Here is a 26565-nt window from a genome sequence, read left to right on the forward strand (position 1 = left end):
AATTACACCTCTGGCTCCTCTGTTTTCATTCTTATCCCTGGGCTCCAGCACCGCCAGTTGGCGCTCGGAAGTGCCGTCTGCACAGTCAACACTTGCTGCGGTGTTATTGGGGTTCGGTAACGTCAGCTGTTCCCCTGCTGTGTTCACGGCAATTTCTCCTGCTCTGTCCATATTCACTGTGCTACTTATTTAAAACTTGCTCCAATTACACCTCTGGCTCCTCCGTTTTTAGTATTTACCCTGGGCTCCAACACCGCCAGTTGGCGCTCGGAAGTGCTGTCTGCACAGTCAACACTTGCTGCCGTGTTATTGGGGTTCAGTAACGTCAGCTGTTCCCCTGCTGTGCGGACGGCAATTTCTCCTGCTCTGTCCACATTCTCACTACTACAGATTTTAAAGTTGCTCGAATTACACCTCTGGCTCCTCTGTTTTCATTCTTATCCCTGGGCTCCAGCACCGCCAGTTGGCGCTCGGAAGTGCTGTCTGCACAGTCAACACTTGCTACCATGTTATTGGGGTTCAGTAACGTCAGCTGTTCCCCTGCTGTGCGGACGGCAATTTCTCCTGCTCTGTCCACATTCTCACTACTACAGATTTTAAAGTTGCTCCAATTACACCTCTGGCTCCTCTGTTTTCATTCTTATCCCTGGGCTCCAGCACCGCCAGTTGGCGCTCGGAAGTGCCGTCTGCACAGTCAACACTTGCTGCGGTGTTATTGGGGTTCGGTAACGTCAGCTGTTCTCCTGCTGTGTTCACAGCAATTTCTCCTGCTCTGTCCATATTCACTGTGCTACTTATTTAAAACTTGCTCCAATTACACCTCTGGCTCCTCCGTTTTTAGTATTTACCCTGGGCTCCAACACCGCCAGTTGGCGCTCGGAAGTGCTGTCTGCACAGTCAACACTTGCTGCCGTGTTATTGGGGTTCAGTAACGTCAGCTGTTCTCCTGCTGTGCGGACGGCAATTTCTCCTGCTTTGTCCACATCCACTGTACTACACATTTTAAAGTTGCTCGAATTACACCTCTGGCTCCTCTGTTTTCATTCTTATCCCTGGGCTCCAGCACCGCCAGTTGGCGCTCGGAAGTGCCGTCTGCACAGTCAACACTTGCTGCGGTGTTATTGGGGTTCGGTAACGTCAGCTGTTCCCCTGCTGTGTTCACGGCAATTTCTCCTGCTCTGTCCATATTCACTGTGCTACTTATTTAAAACTTGCTCCAATTACACCTCTGGCTCCTCCGTTTTTAGTATTTACCCTGGGCTCCAATACCGCTAGTTGCTGCTCAGAAGTGCCGTCTGCACAGTCAACGCTTGCTCCAGTGTTATTGGGATTCAGTAACGTCAGCTGATCCCCAGCTGTGTGTCCGGCAAATTCTCCTGCTTTGTCCACATCCACTGTAGTACGGATTTAAAACCTCCTCCAAATACACCTCTGGCTCTTCTGTTTTTAGTATTTACCCTGGGCTCCAGCACCGCCAGCTGGTTCTCGGCAGTTCCATTGGCTCTTGTACCTTCTGCTACCCATCCGGGTTCCAGTACCGTCAGCTGGTTCTCGGCAGTGTCTTTGGCACGGGTACTCCCTCCTGCCCAGCCTGGTTCCAGCACGCCAGCTGTTTCCGGGTAGTGTCAACGTCACTTTGCCTCCAATGCGTTGTCCTGTCGTGTTGCGGTCGGGTTAGCCGACTCTATGGTGCCTGCAGTTTAGGTGACTCCTATGTAGGCTGCGGGATCTGGCAATGAAGGCTGGTTCCATAGTGCCAATAGGACAAGCACCCTCTGTAGGACTGTGGGTTTTGGTAACTGCGGCCGGCTCGCGGCCTTGAACTTTTTTTTTTACATGGGTACCTTCTGCTACCCATCCGGGTTCCAGTACCGTCAGCTGGTTCTCGGCAGTGCCTTTGGATTAGGTGCCTCCTTCTCGGTATCCAAGTTCCACCAACGTCTGCTGGTCCTTGGTAGTGCTTTCTGGCACAGGTACCTCCTGCTTAGTAACCGAGTTCCAGTAACATCAGCTGGTCCTCGGTAGTTCCATTGGCTCTTGTACCTTCTGCTACCCATCCGGGTTCCAGTACCGTCAGCTGGTCCTCGGTAGTTCCATTTGCTCTTGTATCTTCTGCTACCCATCCGGGTTCCAGTACCGTCAGCTGGTTCTCGGCAGTGTCTTTGGCACGGGTACTCCCTCCTGCCCAGCCTGGTTCCAGCACGCCAGCTGTTTCCGGGTAGTGTCAACGTCACTTTGCCTCCAATGCGTTGTCCTGTCGTGTTGCGGTCGGGTTAGCCGACTCTATGGTGCCTGCAGTTTAGGTGACTCCTATGTGGGCTGCGGGATCTGGCAATGAAGGCTGGTTCCATAGTGCCAATAGGACAAGCACCCTCTGTAGGACTGTGGGTTTTGGTAACTGCGGCCGGCTCGCGGCCTTGAACTTTTTTTTTACATGGGTACCTTCTGCTACCCATCCGGGTTCCAGTACCGTCAGCTGGTTCTCGGCAGTGCCTTTGGATTAGGTGCCTTCTTCTCGGTATCCAAGTTCCACCAACGTCTGCTGGTCCTTGGTAGTGCTTTCTGGCACAGGTACCTCCTGCTTAGTAACCGAGTTCCAGTAACATCAGCTGGTCCTCGGTAGTTCCATTGGCTCTTGTACCTTCTGCTACCCATCCGGGTTCCAGTACCATCAGCTGGTCCTCGGTAGTTCCATTTGCTCTTGTATCTTCTGCTACCCATCCGGGTTCCAGTACCGTCAGCTGGTCCTCGGTAGTTCCATTTGCTCTTGTATCTTCTGCTACCCATCCGGGTTCCAGTACCGTCAGCTGGTTCTCGGCAGTGCCTTTGGATTAGGTGCCTCCTTCTCGGTATCCAAGTTCCACCAACGTCTGCTGGTCCTTGGTAGTGCTTTCTGGCACAGGTACCTCCTGCTTAGTAACCGAGTTCCAGTAACATCAGCTGGTCCTCGGTAGTTCCATTGGCTCTTGTACCTTCTGCTACCCATCCGGGTTCCAGTACCGTCAGCTGGTCCTCGGTAGTTCCATTTGCTCTTGTATCTTCTGCTACCCATCCGGGTTCCAGTACCGTCAGCTGGTTCTCGGCAGTGTCTTTGGCACGGGTACTCCCTCCTGCCCAGCCTGGTTCCAGCACGCCAGCTGTTTCCGGGTAGTGTCAACGTCACTTTGCCTCCAATGCGTTGTCCTGTCGTGTTGCGGTCGGGTTAGCCGACTCTATGGTGCCTGCAGTTTAGGTGACTCCTATGTGGGCTGTGGGATCTGGCAATGAAGGCTGGTTCCATAGTGCCAATAGGACAAGCACCCTCTGTAGGACTGTGGGTTTTGGTAACTGCGGCCGGCTCGCGGCCTTGAACTTTTTTTTTACATGGGTACCTTCTGCTACCCATCCGGGTTCCAGTACCGTCAGCTGGTTCTCGGCAGTGCCTTTGGATTAGGTGCCTCCTTCTCGGTATCCAAGTTCCACCAACGTCTGCTGGTCCTTGGTAGTGCTTTCTGGCACAGGTACCTCCTGCTTAGTAACCGAGTTCCAGTAACATCAGCTGGTCCTCGGTAGTTCCATTGGCTCTTGTACCTTCTGCTACCCATCCGGGTTCCAGTACCGTCAGCTGGTCCTCGGTAGTTCCATTTGCTCTTGTATCTTCTGCTACCCATCCGGGTTCCAGTACCGTCAGCTGGTCCTCGGTAGTTCCATTTGCTCTTGTATCTTCTGCTACCCATCCGGGTTCCAGTACCGTCAGCTGGTTCTCGGCAGTGTCTTTGGATTAGGTGCCTCCTTCTCGGTATCCAAGTTCCACCAACGTCTGCTGGTCCTTGGTAGTGCTTTCTGGCACAGGTACCTCCTGCTTAGTAACCGAGTTCCAGTAACATCAGCTGGTCCTCGGTAGTTCCATTGGCTCTTGTACCTTCTGCTACCCATCCGGGTTCCAGTACCGTCAGCTGGTCCTCGGTAGTTCCATTTGCTCTTGTATCTTCTGCTACCCATCCGGGTTCCAGTACCGTCAGCTGGTTCTCGGCAGTGCCTTTGGATTAGGTGCCTCCTTCTCGGTATCCAAGTTCCACCAACGTCTGCTGGTCCTTGGTAGTGCTTTCTGGCACAGGTACCTCCTGCTTAGTAACCGAGTTCCAGTAACATCAGCTGGTCCTCGGTAGTTCCATTGGCTCTTGTACCTTCTGCTACCCATCCGGGTTCCAGTACCGTCAGCTGGTCCTCGGTAGTTCCATTTGCTCTTGTATCTTCTGCTACCCATCCGGGTTCCAGTACCGTCAGCTGGTTCTCGGCAGTGTCTTTGGCACGGGTACTCCCTCCTGCCCAGCCTGGTTCCAGCACGCCAGCTGTTTCCGGGTAGTGTCAACGTCACTTTGCCTCCAATGCGTTGTCCTGTCGTGTTGCGGTCGGGTTAGCCGACTCTATGGTGCCTGCAGTTTAGGTGACTCCTATGTGGGCTGCGGGATCTGGCAATGAAGGCTGGTTCCATAGTGCCAATAGGACAAGCACCCTCTGTAGGACTGTGGGTTTTGGTAACTGCGGCCGGCTCGCGGCCTTGAACTTTTTTTTTACATGGGTACCTTCTGCTACCCATCCGGGTTCCAGTACCGTCAGCTGGTTCTCGGCAGTGCCTTTGGATTAGGTGCCTCCTTCTCGGTATCCAAGTTCCACCAACGTCTGCTGGTCCTTGGTAGTGCTTTCTGGCACAGGTACCTCCTGCTTAGTAACCGAGTTCCAGTAACATCAGCTGGTCCTCGGTAGTTCCATTGGCTCTTGTACCTTCTGCTACCCATCCGGGTTCCAGTACCGTCAGCTGGTCCTCGGTAGTTCCATTTGCTCTTGTATCTTCTGCTACCCATCCGGGTTCCAGTACCGTCAGCTGGTTCTCGGCAGTGTCTTTGGCACGGGTACTCCCTCCTGCCCAGCCTGGTTCCAGCACGCCAGCTGTTTCCGGGTAGTGTCAACGTCACTTTGCCTCCAATGCGTTGTCCTGTCGTGTTGCGGTCGGGTTAGCCGACTCTATGGTGCCTGCAGTTTAGGTGACTCCTATGTGGGCTGCGGGATCTGGCAATGAAGGCTGGTTCCATAGTGCCAATAGGACAAGCACCCTCTGTAGGACTGTGGGTTTTGGTAACTGCGGCCGGCTCGCGGCCTTGAACTTTTTTTTTACATGGGTACCTTCTGCTACCCATCCGGGTTCCAGTACCGTCAGCTGGTTCTCGGCAGTGCCTTTGGATTAGGTGCCTCCTTCTCGGTATCCAAGTTCCACCAACGTCTGCTGGTCCTTGGTAGTGCTTTCTGGCACAGGTACCTCCTGCTTAGTAACCGAGTTCCAGTAACATCAGCTGGTCCTCGGTAGTTCCATTGGCTCTTGTACCTTCTGCTACCCATCCGGGTTCCAGTAACATCAGCTGGTCCTCGGTAGTTCCATTGGCTCTTGTACCTTCTGCTACCCATCCGGGTTCCAGTACCGTCAGCTGGTTCTCGGCAGTGCCTTTGGATTAGGTGCCTCCTTCTCGGTATCCAAGTTCCACCAACGTCTGCTGGTCCTTGGTAGTGCTTTCTGGCACAGGTACCTCCTGCTTAGTAACCGAGTTCCAGTAACATCAGCTGGTCCTCGGTAGTTCCATTGGCTCTTGTACCTTCTGCTATCCATCCGGGTTCCAGTACCGTCAGCTGGTCCTCGGTAGTTCCTCAGCTTTCTTGTACCTTCTGCTACATTTCCAAGTTCAAGCTTTTTGAAATGGTTCTTGGTAATCACTCTGGATCTCCCTGACGAGGACCCTGAAGACGAGGACCCTGAAGACCAACCCTAAGAAGACGAGGACCCCGAAGACAATGACCCTGAAGACGAGGACCCTGAAGACCACCCCGAAGAAGACGAGGACCCTGAAGACCACCCCGAAGAAGACGAGGACCCTGAAGACCACCCCGAAGAAGACGAGGACCCTGAAGACCACCCCGAAGAAGACGAGGACCCTGAAGACCACCCCGAAGAAGACGAGGACCCCGAAGACGAGGACCCAGAAGACCAACCCGAAGAAGACGAGGACCCCGAAGACGAGGACCCCCGAAGACGACGACCCTGAAGACCACCCCGAAGAAGACCAAGAAGATGACCCTGAAGAAGTTGACCAAGAAGACAAAGAAGAGAAGACAAGCACCAAGATACAGAAAAACAAGAGACAGAAAACCAAGAAGCAGAAATACAAGAAGCTGCAGAACAAAAAGCGGAAGAACATTAAGCATAAGACTAAAAATCAGAGCAAAAGATAATATCTAAATTATAAGCAGAAGATGACTAAGCAGTGTATGGGGGTGAGTCCGTTCCTCCTCGTGGTGCCCCTGGAAAAGACCTGCTGCTGCAGGCCAAACTGAACGCGGACAAATCCTGTTGTAAATCTTTTGTGACGGGCAGAACGAAAGGTGTAATGTCCAACCTTTTATAGATAACAACTACAGGAATGCCTGTCACAAATAAGAATATGATGAAGAAGAAGAATATGAAGAAGATGAAGAAGTAGAATATGAAGAATGTAAAAAAAAGAATAATACGAAGAAGGTGAAGAAGAAGAAGGTGAAGAAGAAGTGGATGAAAAAGATGCTGAGGATGATGAAGGAGAAAGTGTGGGAGAAGTAAAAAAGAAGGTGAAGAGCATGGAAGTAGTGAAACATAAATATCTGACAAAATATAAAAATACTTAACATAGTTAATATTTCCGTAACTCAGAACATAATAAAAAAATATTAATTCCTGCTATTCCATTTGACTGGGCTAAACCTCTATGCCTTTATTGTCTCCCCCACCTCCCCCAATACATTCTACATTATTCTTAGTTGTTTTCCTTCATGTAGAAATAACCTACAAGGAAAGAAAGGGTTTATTTTAATTCCGATATTTATGTCCCATTGACTTGCATTGGTTTCCGGTATCGGAATCGGCGATATCCGATACTTTTTCGGTATCGGTCCGATCCAATCCGATCCGATATTTCCCGATATCGGAAGGTATCGCTCAACACTACTCATGGCTTAACATATTACAGTGCAATGGACTTACTGACACCACAGCGGTTTCATAGAATATTATTGTTCATTGTTGAAGATAAAAAATTACATTTTTAGCACTATAATGTTTTTTTAGCCCCAGATTTTACATTTTTACATTGGAAAAAAGATAAAATTGGCCCCTTAATTTGTCTCTCATTTTTTGCAATACCTAATATGTTGCTGTACAGTACTGCTTGGCAACACGGCCAGGACTGAGGAAGGAAGGAAAGAGCGCTATTTGACTATTGGAGCACAGATTTTCCTAGAACAGTTTGTGGACTCCATTTGCAGAGCCAAGTGCCAGAACAGTAGAATCCTCCTTAAGTGACCCCATTTTGGAAATTACATCATAAAGGGAATTCAGCCATGGGTGTAGTGACGATTTTTACTCAATGGATGATTTCCAGAAACAAGCACGCAGTGGATGTTTTATAGCAAAAATTGCAAATATGCCATTGTAGTGCCCAATATATTGTGCCCAGCTTGAGACATCCACCCCAGAAATTGGTAAACGAGCTCTACACAAATGAGTCATTCACTAAATAGACCATATGTTTGAATTACAAAGTGGGATAAACAAATAGTTTAAAAACATGGTTCCATGTAGAGGACTTTAAAGCAGTCAGTGAGGCAAAAGGGTGGTAATGATCGACATTGTGGGCACGAGTAGCGGCTGTCACGCCTCATTCCTCGCTTGGTGCATACACAACATCTTCTCTGGGGATTTTTTCTTGTTTCTGTTGCTGGAATGAGTGCAATAAAATGTCTCTCAGTGAGTCTTTTGACATCTTCAGATTCTAATGGATGAGCGGGGCCAACATTTGCAAAAACAAGATTTTCAATGACCTTTTTCTGATAATCAAATGTAGACCATGTAACGGGGCGGTCTCTCCCAGAATACAGCGGACCGAGGACAAAGAACATGGCCAGGCAATTTGTTAAGAAACTAATTGTTACTAACAACAAAAACAGTGTTACCCCGGAAACATAAGAAAGAAAAACAGATAACTATCACAAACACCTAGCCCAAATCAGCTAGGACCCGTGCACTGCACAACAGATAGGCCCACTATGTTCTATCAGACACATTATAATTTGCCTGACCTGTGGTTATGCTTAATGCAGTAACTGGGAGGTACCCAGAGCAAGGGTGTAATTAGATGAGTGCAAGAGGCAGTCCCTGCAGTGGTGCAGCGCAGAGATTCACAAACTTAACAATTTTCTAAAATTACCCACTGAGGGGAGTATCTTGCTAATGTTCACACAGTCCTATTAGCAAACAATGTCTCTAGCTGAGAATTTATGTTTGGCGCCAAACTCTCTCTATAGACTTTATGCATATGCCCACTGGGATCCCTGTGGTGGGGCCTGAGCTCAGGACTTACTGGCCGTTAACTGATCACTGAAAAGGCTGTCTGATTGTCTGAACGGTCGTTTAGCTGGTAGACCATGGAGTGGATCCTGGGTTTGTCACCTGAAGCGCAGTTTTAGCCTGACAGGCTAGCAGAAGGCCATTCACGTCACAGCCAATGCTTTTGGGGGGAAACCAACTCTGCATCCAATCGTAGTCATCCCCCCAACGTGTTTCTTCTTCTCTGACAGGAAATACAGGAACAGTTTATCTCTGACAGGAACCCTCTCACGTCTATCTCTGCTCACTGTCTCTTACAACTGCACTCTAAGATGGCCGTCTTCAACCCTCAGAAATCCTTCAGTTTTCAACTGTCTCTGGGGGCGGCTCAAATTGGTTATTTTCCTGTGTGCCAACTGACATACAGGTGACAGTAATATGAATGTGCAAGCCGCTGCCATCTAGTGGCTAAAACACCAAAGACATATTTTATATTTGCACAGGTAATCATATCTGCTAAACACCAATAACATATTTTATGTTTACCCAGGTAATCATATCTATTAAAACAGCTTTAGATGGGATTGAAGTGGGAATCTTCAACCACCCACTCACACAAGGACAGTATCTGAATTTCCTGTTTTTTTGAATAACACAAAATAATTATATGTGGCCACCTGAGACAAGTAAATGACAAATCTTTTATATCAGGTATATGATTTTCTTGATACCTGGTATGGCTGTAAAACCTGGTCCCACATGTATTTGTTGTAGTCAATGACTGACACAGGTTTTTGCTTTGGAGTAGTGGATCCCAATTCTACAATAGCCCTTGTAGCATCTGTGTGGATCGAGCTGAGGATGAAATATCTTTCTTATCTTTATACTTGAGGGCGAGCAGCTTTCCATTGCGGACATCCCTTGCCTGCACCTTTTGGGACTTTTCGTTGACCAATGATTGACTGGTGTAGACATGCCAACAATCACCCAAAGAAGAAGCAAGGGGCTTGTTCGCTTGGTGATTGGACACAAATATAAAAATCACCGGTGTTGGCTGCACATTGTCCCATATAAACAGAGAATGTCCAGTTGTACTGTATATGAGGATTGAACCCTTATTAGCGATATTTGTGTGCCCATCATTGTTTACCAGCCTGTGTAAAGAGGCCGATAAATAATTAAAAATCAACTTTTATATAGTTAATTATTTTATAGCCTGATATCAGCAGTGTAAATCCCCCGAAAATGTTTCTGTGTGAAGATGCAATATCTTATCATTTAGGGGCCGCACATTAAATTTTGCCCAGTACCAAACTTTATCTAAAGCTAATCCTGACTGTGAAGAAAACGCTTAAGCACAATAATCGTTTCATTTTTCCATGGTGATTACTTAATGTTTCATTGTCTGGCATTTGAAGCAATGTATATAGGTGAGGCCATGTAGGCATTTTATACAAATCAGATAGAGGAAATAAAATCATGCAAAAAAAAACGAAGGCAACATAGTAATGATAAGGTTTAACATGGAAACTAGACAAAGATGAATAATTGAGTATTATCCATAGAAAGTCCGTAAATGTTTCCAGAAACTTCCTGGGTAGAGAAAAGTACATCAGATCTCACGAGGTAGAAATGACAGCTCATAGTGAATGGGGGCATTTAAAAATCCCGCCAGTTTTGGAGCGATATCAGACTCTGTAAATTCTGTCGCTGAAGTCAGTTTAAAGTTTTGTAGAATGGTAGTGAGGAAGATAAAAAGCTCCATACGGGCCAAAACCTCACCTGGGCAGGTCCTCTTTCCTAAAAAGAGTAAATTATAAAAGTTAGAAAGATAGGGGACAATACAAGCACAATAGGGTCTTATTCAATGATTAAAAAGTTGAAAGAGTTAAGGTAACTGGTGACCTTGAAAGGTTGTGTAACCCACAACAAAGGAAAGGGTTTTAAAACCAATTAGTTCCAGCTACTGTAACATCAACAGATTAGAAGAGCCAAATGTGGTTATCAAGTATTAGAAGGAAGCTGGTGATCTGCCCTGCTGGTGCTGTAATTCCAATAATATCCACGAGATGGTGGACAGGATAGTCAGTGTGGTGTTATCTCAACATGTTTCAAAGCAGAACAATCTTCTTCCTAGATTCTGGTTCTCCTGAGGAAGACGTTTGTTCAACTGGTCTGTGTGTGGCCAGTGCATTAAACTAGTACCCAGGTCCTTGTGCAGTCAGTGCCTTAACCTGCTTCCCAGTGCCTGAACCAACTCCCCTGGTCCTTATGTGGATAGTGCCTGAACCTGAACTCCTGGTCCTTGTTCAGACAGTACCTGAACCTGCTTCACTGGTCCGTGTGAGGCCAGTGCCCGAACTGGATTCCCTGGTGCTTATGCAGCAAGTGCCTGAATCAGTCTCCGAATCTAGTCCTGTCTGTGACTTCATATCAGTATCGCTCTGTCTGAGAATCCAAAACCTGCATAGTCTGAACGGAGCCCAGGTTCGAGTCCGTGTTTGCGTGCGTGACCCCTGCTATTAGCAACTGCAGTACCGGGGACTGTCTAGGAGTGGTACCAGGCGGCTACCTGCAGCTCAAGCATGATTCCACCATCAGGCGCTTCATTGAATACCAGGTAGCCGCTTAGCTATGCCCCTCCTAGGCAAGCCTGGCCCCATGACACAGTGGGTCCACACACCGTGTGTGCCACCTTTGTGTGTGACAAGCAACTTGTAAGATAAGCCAGTTATTACAGAGCTGCTTTTACACATCCATGGCACATGGATGGTTCTCATATCATTAGACCAGGTCTCCCGATCTGAACTAACTGCTTCATATATGCTAATGAAATAGTAAGATTAGGTCGGGAGACCCTACAGTTAGGCTGAGTTTTCCATTGCGAAAACATTCTCACATTGGAAAACTTGGAGGTGTGACATTGGCCTAACAAAGCAGGGAGTAAGTAAAGGACAGCAGTAATTCTCTTCCTACTCTGCAATCTATTCTAATGAATGGAGTGTGCAGCCTGCAAATACATGAAACTAATAAACAGAGTAGAGGACTCATTTTTTTTAATCAGCTCTGTATCAGAAATTTTTAGTTGCCACACACAGGCTAGTGATAGATGAGTGTATTACAAGTGCATTTTTGCACTTTTCTTTTCACAAATACACGTCCTGGTCTCAATGTGGGTCTAATGATTTGAACAGAAACCTTCAGTTTGGGTCCTACCTTAGGCCAACAGTTTGATTAGTACTTGCACCTGTAATACAGACACATAAATGCTCCTGTAATACGCTCATCTGGAATTTGCCTAAGATTCATATCCAAATGTTTGGTTTTTGAAGTGGATAAATGGAGATAAACTTGAATAATTGCATAATTAAAATAGTCTCTCATGATCACTGCTTGCAGTCAATAATTATTAACAATTGTCTACATTCAGAGAATATAACTTAATTTTTGATCCCATTCCAGTTACGTTCTCAACCCCTATGATTGGTGTGCCGCTGCATGAATTTCAGGTTCCTACCTACTGAAAAAGGCATCACTGCTTCATTCTTCTTGAACTTGCCACTCTCATCTAAGAAGCGGTTTGGATCAAACTTCCACGGAGACCTAAACTGTTCGGGGTCATGATGAACGGTGCAGAGTAAAGGGTAAATTTCTGTGCCCTTAAAAATAATACAAAAAGTGTCAATTCAGCTCAGCGCTCCTGTGTTAAGAGATAAATATCCCAGGAACTTCCAGGGTAGACATTCTTTAGTCTGAGTGTGCTGTATGGAGTATGCACTAGCACAGTTTCCTGGTCAAATAGCTCTCAATCGTCTAAAATGGGATGTTCTCCCAGTTAAAATTTAGCTTTTAATCATATAGGATAAAAAAAAAAATGAGTGTTCACATATTAAAAAAACAACTTGCTTTTGTGTTTCGGGTAGAAAAACTTTAAGGGCCCACCTCATAGAACTTTTTTTGCCATAAACTCCAACCCCCTTTTGCCTGGATTGTATCTAACATTTTGGGATAGTAAAGGCAAACTTGAGGCAGATTTCAAAAAAGTTATGTAAAAAGTTGACCAACGCATTACAAGTTCCCCCTCTTCCGTCCAGTCACAGGGCTCTGCTGTCATGATATGCTTGATGAATATCCCACTAGGCACACAGAGAGCCAACACCATTACAACACTGATGTTGTGATCCTCCCTACAAACACCACATGTAGAACATTGTAAGGTACAGTGACTGTATAAAAAAGGTTAACGTCAACCACAGACATCTCTAGGGACTCAAATACAGGGGAGGAGCAGTTGAAGTTGCATTCAGGCCTCAGAACCCAAAGAATCCCATAATGTCTTCACCCTACAATACAGACCAAAAGTTTGGACACACCTTCTCATTTAAAGATTTTTCTGTATTTTCATGACTTTGAAAATTGTACATTCACACTGAAGGCATCAAAACTATGAATTAACACATGTGGAATTATATACTTAACAAAAACTGTGAAACAACTGAAAATGTGTCTTATATTCTCGGTTCTTCAAAGTAGCCACTTTTTGCTTTGATGACTGCTTTGCACACTCTTGGCATTCTCTTGATGAGCTTCAAGAGGTAGTCACCGGAAATGGTTTTCACTTCACAGGTGTGCCCTGTCAGGTTTAATAAGTGGGATTTCTTGGCTTATAAATGGGGTTGGGACCATCAGTTGTGTTGTGCAGAAGTCTGGTGGATACACAGCTGATAGTCCTACTGAATAGACTGTTAGAATTTGTATTATGGCAAGAAAAAAGCAGCTAAGTAAAGAAAAACGAGTGGCCATCATTACTTTAATAAATGAAGGTCAGTCAGTCCGAAAAATTGAGAAAACTTTGAAAGTGTCCCCAAATGCAGTTGAAAAAACCATCAAGCGCTACAAAGAAACGGGCTCACATGAGGACCGCCCCAGGAAAGGAAGACCAAGAGTCACCTCTGCTTCTGAGGATAAGTTTATCCGAATCACCAGCCTCAGAAATCGCAGGTTAACAGCAGCTCAGATTAGAGACCAGGTCAATGCCACACAGAGTCCTAGCAGCAGACACATCTCTACAACAACTGTTAAGAGGAGACTTTGTGCAGCAGGCCTTCATGGTAAAATAGCTGCTAGGAAACCACTGCTAAGGACAGGCAACAAGCAGAAGAGACTTGTTTGGGCTAAAAAACACAAGGAATGGACATTAGACCAGTGGAAATCTGTGCTTTGGTCTGATGAGTCCAAATTTGAGATCTTTGGTTCCAACCACCGCGTCTTTGTGCGACGCAGAAAAGGTGAACGGATGGACTCTACATGCCTGGTTTCCACCGTGATGGTGTGGGGGTGCTTAGCTGGTGACACTGTTGGGGATTTATTCAAAATTGAAGGCATAATGAACCAGCATGGCTACCACAGCATCTTGCAGCGGCATGCTATTCCATCCCGCTTGCGTTAAGTTGGACCATCATTTGTTTTTCAACAGGACAATGACCCCAAACACACCTCCAGGCTGTGTAAGGACTATTTGACCAAGGAGGAGAGTGATGGGTTGCTACGCCGGATGACCTGGCCTCCACAGTCACCAGACCTGAACCCAATCGAGATGGTTTGGGGTGAGCTGGACCGCAGAGTGAAGGCAAAAGGGCCAACAAGTGCTAAGCATCTCTGGCAACTCCTTCAAGATTGTTGGAAGACCATTTCCTGTGACTACCTCTTGAAGCTCATCAAGAGAATGCCAAGAGTGTGCAAAGCAGTCATCAAAACAAAAGGTGGCTACTTTGAAGAATCTAGAATATAAGACATATTTTCAGTTGTTTCACACTTTTTTGTTAAGTATATAATTCCACATGTGTTAATTCATAGTTTTGATGCCATCAGTGTGAATGTACAATTTTCATAGTTATGAAAATACAGAAAAATCTTTAAATGAGGTGTGTCCAAACTTTTGGTCTGTACTGTATATAAAAAGACCAGTACTATAAGTGATGCATGCTACAGTAGTTGGTACATCTCTTTAAAGCGATTCCCTTGGGGTTCCAGAACTTATGTTATCCATTATTTTGAAGCAAAAATAAGCCTGACTCCCAATCTTCCCTTTTAATTTCAATCACTGTCAAACACCAATCTAGACTTCAAAAACACCCTGCTAGGGATAGAACGTATTGCCGGAGGGGGCAGGTTAGAATGTTTCTGAAAACGCCGATACAATTGAAAACAGCAAAACCTGTGTCCTTATTGGTTGGGCATAGAGGCCTGAAACCCTTTAAACAGGATTTTAGTTAAATTCTACCTGAAATACCCTGTTGTATTATAGTAATATAGATGATAATCAGGACTGATTTAATGCCTATTGCTGTTTTTTATTGCTTGTACTGTAGATATAATTAGAAATAAATATAATTATCGCTTGTTATATACAGTTCAGACCAAAAGTTTGGACACACCTCATTTAAAGATTTTTCTGTATTTTCTTGACTATGAAAATTGTACATTCACACTGAAGGCATCAAAACTATGAATTATCACATGTGGAATTATATACTTAGCAAAAAAGTGTGAAACAACTGAAAATATGTCTTATATTCTAGGTTCTTCAAAGTAGCCACCTTTTGCTTTGGTGACTGCTTTGCACACTCTTGGCATTCTCTTGATGAGCTTCAAGAGGTAGTCACCGGAAAAAGTTTTCTCTTCACAGGTGTGCCCTGTCAGGTTTAATAAGTGGGATTTCTTGCCTTATAAATGGGGTTGGGACCATCAGTTGTGTTGTGCAGAAGTCTGGTGGATACACAGCTGATAGTCCTACTGAATAGACTGTTAGAATTTGTATTATGGCAAGAAAAAAGCAGCTAAGTAAAGAAAAACGAGTGGCCATCATTACTTTAATAAATGAAGGTCAGTCAGTGCGAAAAATTGGGAAAACATTGAAAGTGTCCCCAAGTGCAGTTGCAAAAACCATCAAGCGCTACAAAGAAACTGGTCACATGAGGACCGCCCCAGGAAAGGAAGACCAAGAGTCACCTCTGCTTCTGAGGATAAGTTTATCCGAGTCACCAGCCTCAGAAATCGCAGGTTAACAGCAGCTCAGATTAGAGACCAGGTCAATGCCACACAGAGTTCTAGCAGCAGACACATCTCTTCAACAACTCTTAAGAGGAGACTTTGTGCAGCAGGCCTTCATGGTAAAATAGCTGCTAGGAAACCACTGCTAAGGAAGGCAACAAGCAGAAGAGACTTGTTTGGGCTAAAGAACACAAGGAATGGACATTAGACCAATGGAAATCTGTGCTTTGGTCTGATGAGTCCAAATTTGAGATCTTTGGTTCCAACCACCGTGTCTTTGTGCGACGCAGAAAAGGTGAACGGATGGACTCTACATGCCTGATTCCCACCCTGAAGCATGGAGGAGGAGGTGTGATGGTGTGGGGGTGCTTTGCTGGTGACACTGTTGGGGATTTTTTCAAAATTGAAGGCATACTGAACCAGCATGGCTACCACAGCATCTTGCAGCGGCATGCTATTCAATCCGGTTTGCGTTTAGTTAAACCATCATTTATTTTTCAACAGGACAATGACCCCAAACACACCTCCAGGCTGTGTAAGAGCTATTTGACCAAGAAGGAGAGTGATGGGGTGCTACGCCAGATGATCTGGCCTCCTCAGTCACCAGACTTGAACCCAATCGAGATGGTTTGGGGTGAGTTGGACCGCAGAGTGAAGGCAAAAGGGCCAACAAGTGCTAAGCATCTCTGGCAACTCCTTCAAAATTGTTGGAAGACCATTTCCGCTGACTACCTCTTGTAGCTTATCAAGAGAATGCCAAGAGTGTGCAAAGCAGTCATCAAAGCAAAAGGTGGCTACTTTGAAGAACCTAGAATAAAAGATATATTTTCAGTTGTTTCACACTTTTTTGTTAAGTATATAATTCCACATGTGTTAATTCATAGTTTTGATGCCTTCAGTGTGAATGTACAATTTTCATAGTCATGAAAATACAGAAAAATCTTTAAATGAGGTGTGTCCAAACTTTTGGTCTGTACTGTATATCAAAGCAAGATGAAGGAGATAAAAACAGCACCATGGAGCAAGTGGTTATAAATGCTAATCATGGAAACGATCATGCAGCAACAGTAACTATGTGCTCAACCTGATTGAAGGCATATGCATCTGTAAAATGAAGAGAGTGGTGGCACTCACTCGTTCTGTAAAAAAGTCCAAAGTTTATTCACATCATTAAAAGGATTGGTATGGGATAGTCTGGGCTTCATCAGGTCCTAGAATAGACCCTATAGATTCTATTATAGACCCAATATATTCTCTCTCCCATGCCAATCATTTTAATGATGTGAATAGACTTTGGACTTTTATACAGAACCGGTGAGTGCCACCACTTTCTTCATTTTACGCTTGCTAGATATAGCCATGGTGTCATGACAGGATGTGAATATTCGCTGATTTCTCAAACGCATTCAATATGGTTTTTGATAGCATATATCAAAGGTTAATTAATGTCTGCTATATCCACATAAAAAAATCATAAAATTTGTGTCGACACCTTGTTTACAATACATGTACTATGTACTTTATTATTCCTTCTGAACTCTTAGTCCCCATGGCGGTCCCCCTGGTTTGACCAATATCACAGATAATGCATAAATAATTGATTGATACATAAGAAGTCCATACCTTAGGGATCTGATATCCTCGAAACTGGATATCTCTGGTCACCAAATGGGGTAGATTCAGAGGGATAATATCACTGAACCGATGGATCTCCTGCATAACAGCCTGAGTATAATGCATCTCAAGTCTATCTTCGTAATTTGGAGGCCGGTCATGTCCAATCACTTGATCAATCTCCCTGTGGATTTTAGCTGAAATTATAGATTTTTTTTAAGTATTCAGTTACAGATTTAAATCAAAGTTTGGTGATCCACATAACCATATAATGTCCCAGACACAATTACAAATAAAAAAAAAATGTACCACTTAGTATAATGCCACCCAAAGTGAACTAAGTACCGTAGTTAGTTATAGACATGGAGAGATATTAATACAACAGTATATAATCTTTATTTAAACATAGAATAAACACATAAATAACAGAATAAAAATGAATGCAACTTGTTTTAGGGATGTGAGAGGGTACAGACCCAGTACTAGAAGTTGTAATAACCAAGTATCAATGGTCTCATTTTAGCAGTCAGTTAGTGGGCAACTAATTGCGACCATTGAAATTTGGTTATTACAACTTCTAGGACTGGGTCTGTACCCCCTCACGTCCCTCACACAAGTGGCATTCGTTTTTATTCTGTTATTTATGTGTTTATTCCACGTTCATATAAAGATTATATACTTTTGTATTAATAACTCTTCGTGTCTATAACTTAATACTTAGTTCACTTTGGGTGGCATAATACTAAGTGGTACGGTTTTTTGATTTATAATTCAGTTACAGATGAAGCAAGTGCCAAAATAACTACACAGTTGCTATACTGAACCTATGCTTTTACAAAATGCACCATTTGTAAACTTAGTATTAGAATTCAGTAGGAAAGTAGCATAGAGCACCATGGAAAGTTGAGTAAATTCTTGCTATATGGATATCTTCTTGACTTTAGCTCCTTGTAACTTGAAGCTTCCATGTCCCAAAACAAAATTTGTAATAGGCCCATCACTGTTATACTGGTATTTTCTTATGTTAAAAATGAGCCTCTGGGCTACTAATGCACCAAGGCCCAAATGTAACTGCTATCTCTGCATCCCCACTGTAGCTTCATTCCTGCTTGAATGAAAGGGGTCATCCAGGCATCTAGTATTGAAGGTCTATTCTATAGAAGGTTGCCAATATAAGATTGTTGAGGGGCCAACACCCCTATAGAGCACAGTGGAAAGTTGAGTAAATACTTGTTACATGGGTATCTTCTTGACTTTAGCTCCTTGTAACTAGAAGCTTCTGGTTCCCAAAAAACATTTTGTAATAGGCCCATCACTTACCTTGGTAATACTAGTATCTTCTATCTTATGTTGAAAACGAGCCTTCGGGCTGCTAATGTGCCAAGGTCCAGGTGTAACTGCTATCTTTGAACCCCCCCCCGTTAAATGAAAGGGGTTGACCAGGCATCTAGTATTGAAGGCCTATTCTTTGGAAGGTCCTCAATATAGCATTGGTGGGGGCCAACACCTCTATTGATCAGCTGTTACTAGCTTTGTACAAATGCCACCAAAGAACATATTGAACTGGACATTGAACCCGTTCTACGCCCAGGCGGCGAGCATTTTTATTGGTATATGGTCTCCCATGCTGGTATGTGTGGTATGTGCTGCCCCCCTCCTGGTATTTGTGCTGCCCCCATCCTGTCCCCACCATCCTATCCTGGTATGCATGGCACCCCTCATCCTTATTCTGGTATGCATGGCACCCCTCATCCCCAATCCCGGTATGCATAGCACACTTAATCCCCAATCCCGGTATGCATGGCACCCCTCATCCCCTATCCAGGTATGCGTGGCACCCCTCACCCCCAATCCTGGTATGCATGGCACCACTCATCCCTATCCTTGTATGCATGGTACCCCATCCCTCATCCCTATCCTGGTATGTATGGTACCCCATCCCTCATCCCCATACTGGTATGCATGGCCCCTCATCCGAATCCTGGTAGCATGGCACTCCTCATCCCCAATCCCGGTATGCATGGCCCCTCATCCGAATCCCGGTATGCATGGCACCCCTCATCCCCAATCCCGGTATGCATGGCACCCCTCATCCCCAATCCCGATATGCATGGCTCCCCTCATCCCCAATCCCGGTATGCATGGCACCCCTCATCCCCAATCCCGGTATGCATGACACCCCTCATCCCCAATCCCGGTATGCGTGGCACCCCTCATCCCCAATCCCGGTATGCATGGCACCCCTCATCCCCAATCCCGGTATGCATGGCTCCCTCACCCACCAATCCTGGTATGCGTGGTACCCCTCACCCCCCAAACCTGGTATGCGTGTTACCCCTCACTCCCCAACCCTGGTATGTGGGGTACTCCTCACCCCCCAATCCCTATATGAGTGGCACTCCTCATCCCAAATCCCTGTATGCGTGGCACCCCTCATCCCCAATCCCTGTATGCGTGGCACCCCTCATCCCCAATCCCTGTATGCATGGCACCCCTCATTCCAAATCCCTATATTCGTGGCACCCCTCATCCCTAATCCCTGTATGCGTGGCACCCCTCATCCCAATCACTGTATGCGTGGCAGCCCTCATCCACAATCCCTGTATGCGTGGCTCCCCTCATCCCCATTCCCGGTATGCGTGGCTCCCCTCATTCTCATTCTCGGCATGCGTGGCTCCCCTCATCCCCAATCCCGAAATGCGTGGTACCTCTCACCCCCCAATCCTGGTATGCGTGGTACCCCTCACCCCCCAATCCTGGTATGCGTGGTACCCCTCACCCCCCAATCCTGGTATGCGTGGTACCCCTCACCCCACAATCCTGGTATATGCATGGTCCCCTCAACCAACAATCCTGATATGTGTGGCCCCCTCTTCCCTTTCACACTGTACACACATAGAAAAAAAAATAAACAGTTATACTCACCTTTCTTCTCTGTACTCCAGCACTGCAGCGTCCTGTTCTGCCGGAGGAGGAGAGCGGCGCCGGAGCACCGCGCTGTCCGGCGCCATTTTGCTGAAGACACACTGTAAATGTGTCTTCAGTAAAATGGGGAAGGATAGCGCTATGAACACGCGCCGATCCGACGCCTCACTCCTGCCCCCGTCTCCGGCCAGAAGAGAGGCGCTGCGGCAACGCTCCTCCCAGTCAGGTAAGTATGCAAGTATGGCGCCGGAGATCGCGGTATGCATTCAGTGTCTGCACATACCGCGTTCTCCGGTGTCATACACCTCCTCTTATCTGTAACAGATGAATGCCTGCTTCTGTCTGGAGCCAGACTGCGCGTCACGCATTCGCAGTCTATCGAGGCTTCAGACAGAGGTACGCATCCCCGGTTATATTATAGATGAAACTTCACAGTGACCTCTGAATAGGAGCTAATCGGAAGTCCTCGGCAGTGGTAGCGGTGCTGTACCACCGCTGTTGGTGATTACAGCTGGCCATTGGGGGTACAAGGTGTTGGACCCTATTAGTCTGATATTGATGACCTATCAATATTATATGATTGTACAACCTCTAAAGAGGATTTACAGGATTAGAAGAAATAATGGCTGCTTTCTTTCAAAAACAGTGGCACACCTGTCCATAAGTTATGTGTGGTATTGCAGAACAACCACATTCATTATATAGATGTAGACACGACCTATGGAAAGATGTGGCACTATGTCTGAAAGAAAGCAGTCATGTTTTTATAATAATGTGCAACCATTCTAAGGCCACATTCACACGTTCAGTATTTGGTCAGCATTATACATCATTATTTGTAAGCCAAAATCAGGAGTGGAGCAATCAGAGGAGAAGTATAATAGAAACACGTCACCACTTCTGCATCTTTCACCCACTCTTGATTTTAGCATACAAATACTGATGAAAAATACTGACCAAATACTGAACGTGTGAACGTGGCCTTAAGGGATGTTCATTGAAAAGAAAAAAAAATAAAATCTGTGATAAAACCATCCATAACATTTTTTATTTAAATTGTATTTCAATTCTTTCTTCTCTTGGAGAAGGAATTACTGCTGAAACATAAAATGGCCACCATCCTGGTATACCGTGAGAAATCTGCCCTAGAAAGTAAGAGGGATGTGTTGTGTACTTCACTAGATTCCTACATGGAGTAATATAGGCAACAGTGACTCCTTACACACCTTGTATTTCTGGATACTTCAGTAAGATAAGCAGTCCATACCGCAGGGTGGTGCTGACCGTCTCTATACCAGCTACAAACAGGTTATGAGTCGACCTTAGGAGATTTTTTAAATTAAACTCTGTGTTGGGATTATTCTTTTCCTGGAAAGAAATCATAGTTCAGTCCCAATGTTCAATAATGACTATTTACTGTAACTACGGTTTTTAGAATGTTACTTTGATGGCTTATCCATTTCTCACTATGGCTGTGTCTGTGAGCTTGTAATTCTAGTGTTCTCCTGGTAACAAATTCCAGGCCTTGCTGAGCGATAAGTATCAGCCAATAGGTCTCCATCAATATAGTCACAGGCACAAAGCAACCGTCCTCGGTGGCACTAACCTGGTGCCTATCCTGCTATAAACAAACTGCTTCATAGGCTGCAGGTCCCCTAAATGTCCACTCTGGCTTCCAGGCACTGATGCTCCCCAAGATGTTCATCTTGGCTTCCTGTCACTGATGCTCCCCCAAGATGTCTACTCTGGACTCTAGCCACTGATGCTCACTTGATGAGCATCAACCCACTGCACAGCATCTCCTCAGGCCCTACATAACAATCCCCTGCCTCCAGCCTTCTAACTCTTCTGCAATAAACACATTGCTCCCTAGCCTCTAGGTTCTCGATGCTTCCTGAAGATGTCTACTTTGGCTTCCAGTCACAAATGATCTCTGTAGATGTCCACTCTGGCCACCAGCCACTGATGCTTCCCATAGATGTCCACTCTAATCACCAGCCACCGATGCTCTCCGTAGATGTCTACTCTGGCCAACAGCCACCAATGCTTCCTGAAGATGTCCACTCTGACCCCCAGCCACTCAATAAACAAATGTATTCTTCCTTCCCTCTCACTGTTGTGCCTTCCAGACTTAGGCCAAGGCCTGCCTATTCTAACTACAGGGTAACATAACACCAAGTGTGGATACTCCATACACTGCACCCCATCGTGCCAAACCACTTTCACTCTGTAAACTGTGAGAGAAAACTTAAATATTCTCACTGATCTCTATGGTGGAGGTGTATCACATCTCTCCAGTCCGGGAACCTAGGATCAAAAGTGCATAATAATCTAATGCTGCCAGGCTTCAGAGAAAATATATTTTGAAAAGCTGACTGGGATGATTAGTCTGTGATGACTAGTCTTTTTAGTTCCATTCCCCTAGACCAGTTGTGGCGAACCTTTTAGAGACCGAGGGCCCAAACTGCAACACAAAACCCACTTATTTATCGCGAAGTGCTAACACGGCAATTTAACCAGAATACTTAGGTTTTAGTTTTGAAAAAACTACTCATACATTAACATTTTTTTTTTGTCTTAACAGAAAAACATAACTACAGCACTTTCAATGATACAAACAGCTTTTTCCTGAAAGGTAAAAATTAGCATTTGGAATGATTCTCTGAAAAGTCATAGGTACTAGTGATGAGTGAATATGTTCGAAATCCGATCTGCAAACTTAAGTTCGACACGAATGTGGCACATTCAGATTCATGATCGAAAACACGAGCACTTATTCTTAAATTCGGCAAAATCAGCACCGTTCGGTGAATAAGTGCGAGAACGTGATTCCGGGGCAACTACAGCATTTTTAACAGTTTGGCTAGCATAGTGCTTGTGTATAATGAGCAGGGGGACGTGTTAGATGAGTGGAGGGCCTGGTGATACCTCAGAACAGATCACGTCAGTGGCTAGCTTGTAATCTTTTTTTTTTCCCCTGTAACTTTAAGTGAGGAAAGTGCAGGAAACATCCACAATGTCCAGACACAAGGGCTTCTGCCATTGGCTGCTAAAATCACATGATAAAGAGCGGCCATGTTGTCTCAGCGTCATTTTATGCACTTGTGATAGACGCTGCTCCTGCACCCTGCTCTTGTTTAATGAGAGATATTAGCTAGATAGATGGGTGCTTGTTTGGAAGTTAGATAGTGTAGATAAGTCCTCTGCTGTGTAACTGTGAAATCGACCTTGCAGCACATTTTTGTTTTCTTGTGTAATTACTGAGATTCAGACAGAAACAGCAGGGCCCATGGCATAGAACTGTGTTGTGCATTGCATGCATTGTGCTGTAGGTACACATATACCTTCAATCTATTTTTTCACTTGCTAATGTGATAAAGCAAGCAAGCCTTTGTAGCCCACCTTTTGATTTTGTGGGGTTAAAATTCATCTGTCTGCATACTCTGCAGAGCTTCTCAGTGCAGAGCACAAAAACCTTTTTTTTTCATTTGCTAATGTGATAATGCAAACTATAGTAGCCCACTTTGTCATTTTTGGTGGGTGAAATTCAGCTGTATGCACAGTAAAAAATATATATTGTTTTCTGTTGCTAGGCAGAGTCCACAAAAGATTTTTTTTGTGTCGCAAACGTGATACACTTTGCTATAAGCCACCTACTATTTTAGTAGTGTTGAACTTCAGCTGTTATCAGAGTAAAAAAATAGATTTTTTGTCTTGCTAGGCAGAGTTCAAAAAATAATTTTCTCTGTGACAAACAATATACACTCTACTATAAGCAACCTACTATTTTAGTGGCATGGAACTTGAGTTGCTTTCAGAGTAAAAAAATAGATTTTTTCTGTTGCTAGCCCGAGTCCAAAAAATATTTTTTTCTCTTGCAAACGTGTTACACTCTGTTATAAGCCACCTAGTCCTTTAGTGGCGGTGAAATTCAGCTATAAGCAGAGCTTATGCAGAGTAAAAAAATCTATTTTTTCCTGTTCCTAACATGATACAGCAGACTAGTTCTGAGTTTTAACTATCTGGAAGCATATATTCTATGTTATACAGGGCTCATTCACAGTAAAAAAAAATACTTTCTTCTGTTCCTAACGTGATACAGCAGGGGACATCTCAGTTTAAAATAGTTTGCAGCATATCTCATCCACAGTAAAAAATACTTTCTTCGATTCCTAACGTTATACAGCAGGGGACATCTCAGTTTGAAATAGCTTGGAGAATATCTTGTATGTTATATAGGCCTAATCCACGCTAAAAAAATACTTTTCTTCTGTTAGTAGCATTATACAGCAAGCCATATCTTACCTTGTCATTTAGTGCCAGTGAAATTCAGGTGAGTGCAGAGCTGTTGCCGAGGAAAAAAAATCTAATTTTGTTTTGCTAATAGCGTGCTCCTACCACACTTTCTGAGCAACATGAGTGCGAAAAAGAGAGGTCGCGGTGGAAGGGGATATAGGCTTGATGTTCAAGGTATATGTGGGGTAGGTGGTAATGTTAGTGAAAGCACTAGTGAACCAACACCGTCATGCCCTATCCGAAGACAACTTACAACTTCTGTTAGTGGACAGGCTACTCCACTTCCTTTCTTTGGCAGCCACACAGCGATATGCCTTGCTGATAAGGGACAGAAATAGCAGGTGCTCCAGTGCTCCAAGCGCTGCTTCAAGTGGCCTCTTCTCTTCTTCCTCCACCTCAACATCACACACAGTGCAGTCCACAGAGGTGGCATCTCAACTACCCTTGTTTCCACCAGCGTCACAACTTTCCAACTGCCCAATTGACTGTAGCGAACCACAGATGGGCGAGTCTGTAGAGCTGTTCTGTTCACCCATTCTATACCATGGGCAACAGAAGTGTAATCCAAACTTTCACAGAGTTAGGAAGAGGAGGAAAACATCTCCACCGATGGCAAAAAAAAATTTTGGTTGGGTTCGGGGCACGACGTAGTATGGTCTGAGCAGGTTCCTGACCCACGTCACCAGACGTTAACCATTGGGGAGGGAGGAGATCATGATGAGACTCAGATACCGGAGGTTCATGCAGACTACACTGTGCTGTCAGGGCAACAAGAGGAGAAGGGTCACTCTGAGGGCGAGGAATGGGATAACACATTGGATGATGATGAGGTTGAAGATCCTACTTGGTGTGAAGCCAAAGTCACTCAGCCGAGTAGCTCATCTGAGGAGGTGGAGGAGGAAGACAAGGAGGTTACCTTTTGCCTTACGGCGCAGACAATGAGTGATGCAAGCAAGAGGAGCACTGCATCCTTAGCCACAACTGTGGCTGTGGCCAGCATTGGTCATGGGTCTGCAGCTTTCAGAGGTGGCAAGGGTTGCCTAGCCTGGGCCTTTTTTGTCACCGCAAAGGATGAGCCAACTCACGTTATCTGCACACTTTGAGAGAAAAAACTCAGTAGAGGGAAAATGTGCAATAATGTGACTACTACGCTGGCAATCTCACTGCGCTGAAATGCAGACCAGCGGAACTCAACAACCATCAGCTGCTCCATCAACCGCATCCGCTGCTTTTTCCTCCTCCTCTTTTACCGTGCCAAAAATTGGCACGCGGGTCTCCCACCACAAAACCTCCGGTTCTCTACCCACTCCAGTCAGGCTGAGTGAGAGCCCATCAGTTGTAATGGAAGCGGACATGCCTGCTGTGTTTGTTTCACAGAGAACCCACATATTTCTCAATCCACCGTACCATCTGCACCTCACTCATGGTCCACCAGTTTGTCCGTCTCACCATACTCTGCTCTCTCGCAGCATAGCAGCCAGCTCTCGGTCCTGCAGTTGTGGTCACGTAAAAGACTGTTTCATCCTACACATGAGAAAGCTAAGAGGTTAAACTCCACTTTCTCCAATCTGTTGGCTATGGAAATGCTGCTTTTCCGCCTGGTAGATACTGATGGTTTCCGAAATCTGATGGCCATCGCAGTCCCCCAGTACCAGTTGCCCAGTTGCCATTACTTCTCTAAGAAAGCTGTGCCTGCACTACCCCAGCATGTCGCAGACAACATCACCCATTCCTTGACTAAATCTATGTCTACCAGGGTGCATTTCACCACAGACACCTGGACGAGTAAGCATGGCCAAGGGTGTTACATCTCGCTGACTGGGCACTGGGTGACTCTGGTGGCTCTGGGAGCAGGGGGGAAAGGGCTGCTCCACAAACCTTGGAATCCCCAAGGCTTGCAGAACAAACCTCTGTATTTCACACTTCCTCCACTGCTTCAGCCTCCTCCACCTCCTCTAGGGCCACCACCTGCGCACTCAACCTCTGTCTTAATGAGACAACAGTGGAGAGCGAATCCACACCACCTCCGTACTGCGCAGTCAGGGCTCATCACAATCAGGCAGTCTTCAAATTAATATGCCTTGGAGATTACAGTCATACAGCTGAAGAGTTGTGGACAGCTCTCCAGGCTCAGTTTGAGCAATGGCTGTCTCTGCTGAACCTAGATCCAGGGAAGGCCGTGTGCGATAATGATGTGAACCTTGTGGCGGCCCTACGCCAAGGCAAGCTCACACACGTGCCTTGCATGGCTTACGTCCTCAACCTGGTGGCATAGCGATTTCTCCGCCACT

General features: G+C 45.4%; 1 protein-coding gene across 2 annotated transcripts in view; it reads right to left on the bottom strand.

The window, feature by feature from the left end:
• Positions 1 to 9737: 9737 nt before the first annotated feature.
• The window catches only part of LOC141154968 (cytochrome P450 2G1-like), a 167094-nt gene continuing 150266 nt past the window's right edge, over positions 9738 to 26565 (bottom strand). For both annotated transcript variants that reach the window (XM_073641548.1, XM_073641547.1), the window contains 4 exons: positions 21205 to 21346; positions 17063 to 17250; positions 11904 to 12045; positions 9738 to 10186 (listed from right to left, as the gene is read on the bottom strand). In XM_073641548.1, coding sequence (XP_073497649.1) covers positions 9999 to 10186; positions 11904 to 12045; positions 17063 to 17250; positions 21205 to 21346 — 660 coding nt within the window. In that variant the 3' untranslated portion in view covers positions 9738 to 9998. The remainder of the gene's footprint in view (positions 10187 to 11903; positions 12046 to 17062; positions 17251 to 21204; positions 21347 to 26565) is intronic.

Source organism: Phyllobates terribilis, unplaced genomic scaffold, assembly GCF_046119375.1.
Source record: "Phyllobates terribilis strain yellow unplaced genomic scaffold, ASM4611937v1 Scaffold_7__3_contigs__length_470593459, whole genome shotgun sequence".
Lineage (NCBI taxonomy): Eukaryota > Metazoa > Chordata > Amphibia > Anura > Dendrobatidae > Phyllobates > Phyllobates terribilis.